The sequence below is a fragment of the Falco cherrug genome, chromosome 3 (assembly GCF_023634085.1).
Source record: "Falco cherrug isolate bFalChe1 chromosome 3, bFalChe1.pri, whole genome shotgun sequence".
NCBI lineage: Eukaryota > Metazoa > Chordata > Aves > Falconiformes > Falconidae > Falco > Falco cherrug.
In genome coordinates this window covers 68,251,282-68,263,701 of record NC_073699.1, presented here as the reverse complement: position 1 = coordinate 68,263,701, position 12,420 = coordinate 68,251,282, and the positions used below count along the sequence as shown (strand labels likewise).

Genomic DNA, 12,420 nt, shown 5'->3' with positions numbered 1-12,420 from the left:
ATCAGACTGTTGCTTCAGACTGGTAGCTTTTGAATAGAGGAGAAAAACTGCAAATCTGTTAAACTGTTAAATGGAAACTATCTTTTTTTAATCTAAATTCCTCAGTTATGATAATAGAATTAAAAATTATTGATCTATACTGATTATATATAATCACTGTTTAGGGATAGCTGGATCTGGAGTTTCTGGGTGAGGAAAAGTCAGTGGTAAATGAGTTTTTAAGGACATGAATCTGACTCTTTTCAAGCTCTAGGTTACAGGTCTCCAGTTATCCACAGACCCAGTTGTTTGCAGATGTTCATGACAAACCACTTTGAGAATTTAGTGAACACAGAGCATGTGGCATAAATGATACTCAAAGAGGACTGAAGATTATTAGAAGGATCTTGTTTAAAGTAGAAGTTAAAAAGGTTGAAGATGATACCCTTTGATTTAGAATTTAGCATCCGGTTGATTTTTTTGTGTGGGCATATAGCAAAACATGGCTTAACTGCTACTAATGAACAAAAATCTTTATCCATTAGTCTAAGTGGAAACGATTTGAGGCTAGTTGGTAAGAACTGTTTGTTTTAGTCAAATACATAGTAAAACATTCTATAGGGCCATCCTCATCAAAATAATAAAAGTCCCAGCTGACCTAGTGTCTTCTTTCTAACAGATTATGTCTATGCTAGGTCAGTATTAGCAATTGATCATAGTTTGGACTGTTCTCTGGCACTTTAATTGCATGAAATTAGAGAATGATCTATTTGAACAAAAGGGAATGTCATTCTCATGAAGTTGTAAGCAATAGGAAGCAGATGGGCTGTAAGGCCAAAGACCTAGCTGTAAATCCTTACTTAACCAAAAATGTATCAAAATGTTTTCCTCCTATAATCTCAGAAGTTAAATTTCATAATACTAGAATGAGTGGAAGGGTTATTGGTCCCTTCCCATATATTATTTATGTCCCTTAAATATCTGAATATTATCTTGTATAATAAAATGTAAAATTCACAAGTTTGTGGGTAATTTAGGTAGGAATTCACAGTTTAACACACAGAGTTATCTTCTTTCTGTAACAGTTCCTCAAAGAAAGCTGCTACCCTGTGCCGTTAAAAAAAAAGAAGAAACAAAAAAAGTGCAATAACATCTCCAGGGAAGCTCCACAGTATATTCTGTAGCTAAAGCTGAAGAAAACCCATCTTCTCATTCTGTAGAGAGGGCTTTGTACATTTGGGAAAACTACTGGGGTCAATAGCTCAGTGCTCCCTGAAAAGGCAATTGCTAGGCAGGAAACCTCCTAAAAGCAGCAGCAGCAGAAGTAAAGCTCTGGTGTCACTGAAAGCTCTACTGCTATGGATGCTAAAGGGACAGGAAAGAAGACTTATTTTTCCCACAGTTGTTTCTGGGACTTCATGTTGATATGCCTTCCTCAGCAATTCATTGAGGTATGTGGCTTTTAGAGTTTCTCTTCTTGCTCACTGAAGTGTCTGTGGTGGGCACATGTAATTACAATTAGAGTTGACAAATGTTGTTTAATGAATGAATTCCACTTTTGCTTTGATAAGTTCTAGAGCAGGGGTCCTCAAACTATGGCCCGTGGGCCAGATACGGCCCCCCAGGGTCCTCAATCCGTCCCCCGGTATTTACAGAACCCCCCTGCCTCCCCCTGCCGGGGGTTGGGTGGGGAAACCAAGCAGCCGCAGATGACTGCCTGCCACTTCATCCGCGTGCTGGCCCCCTGTTTAAAAAGTTTGAGGACCCCTGTTCTAAGGTTTTTTATTTCTTCTTCAGGAAAAGAGCATTCAGGCTCCAGTGGGGATGAAAACCTAGAATTCTCCTTTTGATCCTAAGCACCAACAACTTTCTACTCTGGACATGGAATACATTTTAAAAACATCCTGTGACATTGGATTTTAGAATCATTCAAAGACTGTTACTGGACAGCAGTACAGCATAATTCACCCAATGACTTCCAAAAATCTAGCAGTTGTACAGTAAACTAATGAATGGGGTTTTTGTATAGGTATTTCACTTGCTTCCTCTCTAAGGATCATATTTTCTGGACTATTGTGTCTGCTTCATCTCCTTCTGGTATCTTATACATCCAGATGATTAAGCAATCAGTTGTTTTTACAAACAGAACTCAATTCCCTTCCAGTGCTCTCTGACATGGTTATTCACTTTAGTGAAAGTCCACATGGTGCTTTGCTAAGCTGTAAGAGAAAAATATTTGGAGACAGTGCAAGAAATCTCTTGTTAAAGTGAATGGTGAACTATTCACATGTGGAACCTAGAAGAGATCTTTGAGCTTCTCATGTGAGATGCAGTTATCTTTACAAAGATGCCAATAGCATACATGCCATAGCTGGGGTAATATTAGTAGATGTAAACACTATGCTAACTTTTCTGTTTGTTTTAGTAATGTGACTTAATATGCAGTCAACTACAGATTATTCAATACTATTTGAAGTAGCACAAGTAATGTGTTCTGTTGAGTATAATAGCTGAAAAAGATGTAGCACTTCAAAAGAATTGCAAACATTGCAGTGAATATATTCATTCTGTTGAACGTTCTGAGCTAAAAGTGGGAGAAAGCATTTGTTCTATGATAAAAACCCAAAGGTTTCTTTATACCACTAGATTGTTTCCACAAGTTCCCTCTGTCCTGGCAAACCCACTCTATGGACCGATACAGCATGAATGGCCTCTCTGAAAAGGCTATGCAGATTGAGCACTGAATGGTATAGCAAGCAATAACCATGTATAACTGGTTTCAATCTGCAGCAGTAATGCCTAGCAACCAGTGGTGGCTAAATCCTCTGAATCATTTTTCCATATACTTCTGCCACGAACATAAAGTGTTATTTCCTTGGGTTAGGCTAGGAGTCATCTGTAACAAACGAATGACAAATAGCAAGCCTTAGCAGTACTACATTGAAATTGCGTGACTAGGCCATACTTAGTATTCACCATAATTCAGGAAAAGCTCCATAACACTTTTATGTTGCACATGTTTCTTCCTAGTCAAGTTAGAGACCGTTAGTCAATCACAGGAAGCTACTGGGATATTATCTTGGGGAGACGCATATGAGGCGCTGCCCTTGACTGATGGCTGAGTCAGCCGCACTGTGGCAGCAAGGCTGCGCAGGTCAGATAAAGTGGGCCCCTGCCCTCATTCAGTCTTGTTCCACATGCTTCTGGGCAACAGAAAGATATGAGCAGTCTCTGAAATACGCATCATAGGATCATTTTTTCCCTGTGTTTCTACACACAATGTGCTGCATAAGGGGAATATGACGCCTAATTGGAGCACGCAGCTGCTAGTGTAAATATTTAACATAATAGAAATGATCTGCCAAATAATACCACACATATCATCAAAGCTCCCAGACTTCCTCTTTCTACTCAGGAGCCTTGGTAGCACTGTTGCCCATTCTTGCTCTCTCACTAGGTCAGTTCAAAGAAGTACTTCTCACTTCTGGGGTTTAGGTGCACTTACCAAATAGTCCAAACACCATTTGAGGATGAAATCCAGGCTCTCATGAGTTCTCTTACCTTCTGACATGTTTCCTACCCATATGAAATTTAGACTGGAGAAAGAACCTACTCTAAATGGTTTACAGAGTAGACAAGGAAGGCAAGCAGGCTAAGGTCTCAAAACCTTAAAGCTCATTTGTGTACATGAAAAGAAAAATCTGGGTGTGACCTCTGTAATCATGTGGCTTGTGGCAGTGGAGTTCATTCAGGCACTTCCTGTCTGCTCAGTTTGACCAATCTTAGCAAAAAGTTAAGCAAAGACATGGATTTTCTTTCCTCATCATACTGCCTTTTCATTTCCAAATACTTGTTAAAGAAACAAGTATTACCTTTTGGTATACAAATGTCTGTCTATTGCTAACACATGCAGTATCTCATCTTAATGAGGTCGCCATAGCCGTGCAGTTTGTAAATCAGTATATTAAATACACTATAAAGATGTTTTGTTTGTGAATATGAGCTAAGAATAGTAAATGTGAGAAAAAAAGCCCTAAAAAATAATAAAAAATAATAAAATAATAATTTAGAAATAAAACTTCCGCAAGGCAGTTTGTGTTATTTCAACAATATAAGGAGTCTGGTAAAAGTAACCAGAGCAGGTTGACTGTATTTTTCTAAATATGATTTTACTTCACCTACTGCTCACAGCATTCATTTATAAAATTTCTTCCAAAGACAAATAGTAGCTTTAGTGTACTTTACAGTGAGTCAGATCACAAAGTTCAAGACAAAGTAGTGTTTCCTTATGCAGCTGCATCTCAAAAACAGTGTCTCAAACTTCTCTAGAGTACAAATCTTTTTTGGCTTATTTGTCTTCATATGACTTCTTGCTGATCTAATAGCAGGTAGAACTTCAAGGTGAAATAGCAAGAGTCATATTCACTTCTACATTTGCACTTACCACCTTTGAGTTCTTTCATGACTGTGCTAAGGAGTGAAAAATTTGAGAAGCATTTTTTTAGATTATAAATATGTAGACTCCAGAATAGCTGCCTCATTGCTCACAATATTGTTCTTGAAGGAAAGAACACAGAAAACAAAAAGCACATACTATTGCCAGCTATAATTATTACAGAACTCGTTTTCAAGGTGCCTAGTAAACTACAGGTTTTATTTGAAGATCCTTTGCTATATTTAATACAGGTACAGACAGATATTTAATACAGATATGGAAGTTTCAAGAAGACTACAGAGCTGAAAAAAAATAATCACAACAAATTTTATTTTTTGTTAACAAGACAATAATTTGTGCATTTTTGCATATCTATTTCACTTCATTTTGTTTTTTTAACTTAGTACTTTCACTTTCCCCAGTGGAATAGTTAGGTTCCCTTTCTTTGTACACCTCACAAAAAATGTTTACTTTTAGAAATGCTGTTCTATTTTAGAATTGCTTAAGTGATTCTTTAAGCGTATTTTTATGCTTTTAAAATCTCTTGGTCATCATCTTCTGGTATTTTTACTGTATCATCAAATACTAGGAGGCAACCATATAAAATACCTTAGAATAATCCTGCTGTTCTGTACAGAGTTCTGCAAGCTCTGCTTTTACATAGAACTATATTTCAAGAGGACAGAACTTGTTTAGGCTCCCAGAAATCATGGTAAAAGAACCTGACTTCATAACCTTGAAAATAAATAACTGGTGTCTTGCTCAATAGTGCAATTCTCTTTACTTTTACATGAGCATTTACATGTAAAATCAGGTCTCTAGTAAGTTCTATGATGGAGAACCATGGGGATGTGTTAAAATGTCTTAAATATTGGTAGATAAAAATTGAATGTCTATAGTCATTCAAAGACAGGAAAGTGGAAAGATGTATCTACAGCTGTCTGCTCAATGAGTAAAAATGAAGCTTCCCTGTTTATCATTGGAAATATGGTTTCTACATACTGTAACTACTTGTGTATACATCTCTAAAAAAAGAGGGGTTTGTATTCACAAACAGCAAAATCTCCTTTATGTTTTAAACATCAATCCTTTGTAGTTTATAGTTTGATCATTATTTTCTCATTTATAGAAGAAAAGCAAGCAAAATACCTCAACAGTTTATCATATCTGCACCAGGATTTTGTGGTGCTTACTTCGTCTGGACTTCTGACCATACAGTAATTTCTCGTATTCTTTAATACATATACTGTAATTCAGACATACAAAATTGTGCATAATTAAGCATAACATACCAGCTCAATCTTCCATTATTTTCAGAAGAGATATTGAAACATCTGTTTACTTAAATCAAAAGAGTGAGATTTCTACTATTTCGATCAGTACAAGCAACAAGTTTGATGCTCAGTGTAAGACAATGTCCAAATGAATGTTAGATGAAAAAGTAAAGAAACTGATAAACAGAGTGTGAGAGCTTTACCCACAAATTTGTGCACTTGCAAGAAAGAAATCCTGTAACTGTTCTGTGTGACTTAAAATTACTTTTAAGAGCCTTGTGGAATCTGTCTTTGAAAACAAGTTGAACAGGTTTGATAACTGTGGGTATTTTATTCAAAATTTGGTCTTTTAAAGTAGAATTGTAATAATACTTACCAACAGAATATCTTGTTGCTAGTAATTAGTTTGAACTTTATGTATTTTCCCTCTTTCTGTTACATACAATTTACCTGTCTTTTACAGAAATAACTGAAGTAATAGAATTTTAAACAATTTCACTTTCTGTGCAAGTGACTTACACGTGTATGCATAAGTGGGTAAATGTTTCTGTGTGGATATGCCACAGCTGGGCAACCACATAAGATGCTGCAGTTTACTTGTAAACAAAGTCATTTACTTTTTTTTTAAGAGTTGATCTAGTTAACCTAAAATTGTTTTATACTTTACAATTTTCTTTATTTCACAAGTTTTTTGAGCAATCAGGTGCCCTAACTCATTAGAATTGTCCTCCTGGTTTCGTATTTAAATTCCATGCTTGCCAGCTGCTCAGAAAAGTCAGCCTTGTTGCATATTAACAGTGAAATGAAAAATAAAGGAAAGTAGCATGGTTTCCATGGGCCACATATAGAACAGATCCCAGAGTCAGCATCCAAAACCCTTAGAGGCTCCCATGAAGACCTAGTGGATCTATTTGAAACCAGTCCTAAACATTACAGATTTCTCAGGTTGGGGATATATGCTCCTATGACTCAAAGCAAATTCCATCAAAACAAGTCTGCATTGTGATAGGGATTTGTCTAACCTCTGCTATTACCTTAGATTTGTCATTCGACTAGTTATTTCAATATTAGCCTATTCTGGTGTTTAGTTGTTACAGAATCAGAGGATCACAAAATGGTTGGGGTTAGAAGGGACCTCTGGAGGTCATCTTGTCCAACCCCGTTTCCAAGCAGTGCCACCTGGAGCTGGGTCTCCAGGACCATGTCCGGATGACTTTTGAATATTTCCAAGGTCGGAGACTACACAACCTCTCTGGGCAGCCCGTGCCAGTGCTCAGTTACCCTTGCAGTGGAAAAGCGTTTCCTGATGTTCAGACAGAACCTCCTGTGTTTCAGTGTGTGCCCATTGTCTCTTGTTCCATCACGGGATACCACTGAGAAAGCCTGGCTCCATCTTCTTTGTACCCTTCATTCAGACATCTATACCCACTGGTAGGATCCCCTCTGGCCCTTCTCTTCTCCAGGCTGACCAGTCCCAGCTCTCTCAATCTTTCCTCATAGAAGAGATGCTTCAGTCCCTTAATCAGCTTCATGACCCTTTGCTGGACTGTCTCCAGTAGCTCCATATCACCTTTGTACTGAGGAGCTTAGAACTGGGCACAGCACTACAGGTATGGCCTTACCAGTGCCAAGCAGAGGGGAAGGATCACATCCCTCCTCAGCTGTTGGCAGTATTCTTCCTAATGCAGCCCAGGATACTGGTGGCCTTGTTTGCCAGGCCCATGTTCAAGTTGGTGTCCACCAGCCCCCCCTGGTCCTTTTCTGCAAAGCTGCTTTCCAGTTGGGTGGACTCAGCATACAGTGGTACATGGGGTTATTCCTCTCCATATGAAGGATTTTGCACTTCCCCTTGTTGAACTTCGGAAGGTTGCTGTCAGCCTATTTCTCCAGCCTGCTGAAGCTGCTCTGGATGGCAGCATGGCCTTCTGGTGTATCAGCCACTCCTCCCAGTACTGTGTCATCAGCAAACTTGCTGAGGGTTCACTCTGCCTCATCCTCCAGATCATTAATGATGTTAAACAGGATCGGACTAGTGTTGGCCCCTTGGTTATACCTACCACTCAATAATGGCCTCCAATTAGACTTCGTACTACTGATCACCACCATCATGGGTCTGATTGTTCAGCCAGTTTCCAGTCCACTTCACTGTCTGCTCATCTACCACATTTTTTTACCAGTTAAGGAAATTACAGATTATCACCATATTCTCCTTTGGGCTACTTTACAATTTCTCATTCTTCTTGTTTGCCAGTAACTCTAAATAGCCTTGTAAAGATTTTTGCATCTCGTAAGTTTCAAATGTAATTCTCTGTTTCACAGAGACATTACAGAAAAGCTTAGAGTAACTAAACCATTCCAGGAATCTGTTATTTGTGGAATAGGTTGTAATATATCACCAAAGGAGATTTCTGGATTTTTTTTTTTTTTTTGTATTGGTAGGTTTTAAAAGAGACATTCAATGCTTCAGGAAAAACCCACAGAACTTGTTTTGGATGCCAGGTCTGCCATTTATATAACCTTTACACATTTTCACATTTCTTATGACAGTTCCTGGTTTTCTCTTTACATACTTCATTTCTCCATTAAGGAGATCCCCATGAAAAATAAATAAATAAATTACATGTATTGCATACCCCTCAAGGCCTATTGCATCCTACTTTTTTATTATAAGTGATCAATCTTATTTTTCACAGCAAAATTCTCCTGTCTTGGGAAGTTTTCCTAATGGGAACATAATTTTCATCAGGACTATCTGTCTATTGGAAGATCTAGTCAGTCAGTGTTTAGATATCATTAAAAGGGTTCTGACTCAGCCAGACTGATAATAACAGTTTGATTGAATTACATACAGAAGAGCTGCTAAAGAATAATCTGTTTAATGGTAGACTATTTAAAAAACCAAACATTTGCTGGGTAATTATGCTTAAACATAGCTGAATTTCCAGCATGTCTGATGATACCTTATTTACAGATTTTTAAAATTATAGTATTGATATCCTGTTAATGTTTAATGAAGTGTATTACCTCAGGTGTCACAGATTTTGGTTTACTATCACTTGAGATGTTGAAAGGTTGCAAAAAGATTATTCTTCATAACTGAGCAAGATCTACCATATTCCTAGAATTTTAACAGATTGTGCACTTCTATGTGCATTGTTACCAGTGTTACTGTATTGTTAACAAATAAGAACATAATTTTAGAATTGTTTTGTTGGTCAAATTTCATGGTCTAGATTACACTTCAGCCTGGATTCTTGCTACTATCACTCCTTTATATGAAAACTCCTTCATATGGGAGAAATCCTGTCAGGATGTTTCTCTCCTTTTTTCCTCCTCTGTACTTTGCTAATGTGGTGGAGTGTTTTTAGTATATCAGAGTGGTCCTTGCGAACTCAGCAAAAGGAATAAATGTAATGGTTACACTGGACATGATTTGGATGTTAATTTGAGGCAGTAGTCAAAGTAATTTTCCTTCAAGTATCTTGCTTTCAGCACTAGGTATAAACATCCAAGTACATTAACTGAAATATTTAATTATATTTAGTGTTGTTGGCTATCATATCTATCTACTGACCTATAAAACTGCTCAACAATTAATACTAATTGCCTACTCAGTTATACTGGCAGTCCCTTAAGTTCATAAGTATTCACTCATGATTTATATTGTGCAACTGTAAAAGATAACTGGGAAGAACAACCGCAGCCTGGTTATAGAGGGACAATTTAAAGAAGTGACTTTACATCTCTGATTTTTGAAGTCAACACATTCTGACTGTTCAGGTTAAAAATGGCTGATCTTGCTTATAGAGCACTAGACTTTTTCAGGATATTATTTGGTTATGATTCTACTGTCCCAACTTGACTAAGGCTAGAGGAGAACAGCAGTTTTAGTAGTGGGTTGGGTTGGTGGTGTTTTTTTTTTTTTCATTTGAAACATTTCTTCCAAACCTTCTCTTCACGGTTTCATTTATAGTTTTTACTGCACTGACCTGATCCTGAAAAAGTAAGATCAATTGCATGAGTAGACTACCTCTCAAACTCTACCTCAGTTTTTCTCTTATGCAATCTTTTTGAGACCTGGACACTATGTATGTGACTCAGGAGAAGCTTAATGCAGTGTTTATATAGAAGTGTTTATCGTTGGTTCATTGGTTTCAATATAGCAGATCCTTTCAACTTTCCAGAGAAAAAGAAAGGACAGTGGATGTATTTGTTGGGGTTTGTTGTTGGGTTTTTTTGTTTGGGGTTGTTTTTTTTTTTTTGGTGAGTTTTTTTGGTTAATTGGTTGCTTTATGTTTGTTTGGTTTATGTTTTCTTCTGAAAATAAGAAAGACAGTGCAGAACATTCACTTTAGGTAGAAAAGCAGTGCAAGTGATAAAAATCTCTGAGACAAGACCAGTCTATTCTGAAGAAATAGTTTTCTCTTGAAATACTTTAGTTTGTTTAACATTTCTGGTTTTGGACAGTATCTTCAAAATGGGCCAAATTTTGTGAAATGATGATTTGGCTATGGATAGTTGTCTATTGAAGCATAGGCTTAAGACCAAACTCATTGCATCTATGTGTTATACCTGGCTGTAAAAGCATAATAAAAACCATCTCAGATGGTTAATATAATCATGTTTACCTGATTTAAGATAGCACATGTGTTAGACATTACTTTGTTAGCACAATGAAATCCATGGTAAATACTTATGGTATTTATTCCAGGAAGGCCAAGTGGATGTTGCTGACACAGAAAGTGTCTCCTCTTTGTTGGTAGGGATGGCAGAGTATTCATAAACACAGAATGAAGTTTAGAATTCTCTAGTTAAACTGAGTGTTATACTGAAAAATAGGCAAAAGGGTTCTGAATGGATCTGTAAATATATCCTCTTTCATTAACTGTATTAAAGTGTCATGTGGTTAGTTGTGTGATATTCTTGCTTGCTAGTGTATGAAGAAATATTTTTTTAACTCAACCTTCTGAAAGAGACAGACAGGGAAGAGCAGGATTTCGTACCAGAAAAAAACTAGTCTTGCATTATGTGTTGCCATAGTTTTGGAACACTTCTTATTTCCAAGAAACATATGTATAATTATATCACTGAAGTGCATTGTCAAATTTTAGCACATTGACGTTATAGCCAAGATATTGAACAAAACTAATTTTGTCTTTCTCAATTTTTAAGATCCAGATTTTAAGGACCTTGGCGTTTTGAAGCCATTGCCAGGTTGGTATGTTGTTTTGTTTATTTATTTTTTTTAACTTGGAGGCCTTTGCACTCTGCTGTAGAAAAAATTTTTGTTTGCTGTTCAGGTTTCATTTTTTCTGGTATTTTGTTATTCAGTTTGTGAGTTTGAGATGGGAGGACCTGAAGGAATTGTGGAATCTGTACAAATTGTCAAAGAAGGAAAAGCTTCTGAAACTGAAGCAGTAGACTGTAAATGGTACATCCGAGCACCACCCCGATCCAAGGTCAGTCTTTCATCCACTTGCTGATTTGCCATTTAATTTAAGAAATTGACTTATCTGATAACTTGTGCATTTCTTAGTACAGTCAGATCTTGTTTAATAACTTTACAGCTTGAACTTGTAAACCATTTTTTTGCCTTCTGCCGTGGAAGGGCAATTTGTCACCTCAGCCAAAATAACCTCCCTTCTCTATAAATAATGATGTGGGCAGTGTTAATGTGCTTTTTGTGCCATAAATAATTTTCTTAAATTCATCTTTAATTTTGCTCATATTTTTAAAGAATCAATGTGTTTTCCTAAGCAGGAGGTAATCTTATCACCTTAATTTTCAATATATTTCAAATACTTAATATAGGGACTACTAAGGAAACACTGCTGGCTCCCTGAGGTCATTATTGTTTCTTATCTGGGAACTGTGAAAATGGAGCCAAGGTAAATTCACATTCCTCTGTATAAGACCTTTATTTCCTTTGGTTTAGAGCCACAGAAAAAAACAGAGAGTGTTCCCATTTCTCTCCCACCACAGCCAGCAAGCCAGGCATTTGTAACGAACAGGAGAGGACTGCAATGAATTTAACAATTCTTGGATTCTGTTTGAGTTCCTCCCTTATTCAGTTCCTATCTTATCGGTTACTATATGGATTGATTGTTGCTGGCTACACTACTGTTTCTCCTCTCTTTGCAACTGGAACAGCTTTGTGCCTCCCACCTACTTTCACTCTGTTAAAGACAACTCATTATTTTATTTTTTCTAGTGTGTTTTATTTGACAGGAAATATTTTAAAAGCTAGAATTTATAATCCACTACTCTCTGCCATCTTTAAACAAATAAGTTGGTTTTATTATATATATAATCTCAGAACAGAGTGTCCTGGATATATTTAACTGTTTCAGCATTTGGTATTGAATAAGCAGGAGGAAGGCTTTCCAGAATAGAAAAAGTCATTAATATCAGCATTGTGAAGGTTTAGGAGAGGAGTTGAACATTTGGCTCATAAAGACTACAGATAAATTATTTCCAGAATATACTTTAATCTCTCTCTCTTTTTACTTTTGGATAAATTCAATATTCATAGAGGTTTTCGATTAAGTAGATGAGCTTCGCGCTTTGCTACAGTAAGTAGCTATAGACATGAAATGACTGGACTGATGAGTTATTATTGTATACATTATATACTTATGTATTAGTAGAAAACAGGTAAACACAACATTAGAGTTGTGCTTATTAGAATCAGCACAATTAAATCAGCCAATAAAATTGTTCTATAGTCTTAAT

At 36.7% G+C, this 12,420-nt stretch overlaps 1 protein-coding gene across 3 annotated transcripts in view; it reads left to right on the top strand.

The window, feature by feature from the left end:
* The window catches only part of NETO1 (neuropilin and tolloid like 1), a 74,891-nt gene that overhangs the window by 29,111 nt on the left and 33,360 nt on the right, over positions 1-12,420 (top strand). For all 3 annotated transcript variants that reach the window (XM_027798270.2, XM_027798254.2, XM_005431990.3), the window contains exons 5-6: positions 10,861-10,902; positions 11,020-11,147. In XM_027798270.2, coding sequence (XP_027654071.1) covers positions 10,861-10,902; positions 11,020-11,147 — 170 coding nt within the window. The remainder of the gene's footprint in view (positions 1-10,860; positions 10,903-11,019; positions 11,148-12,420) is intronic.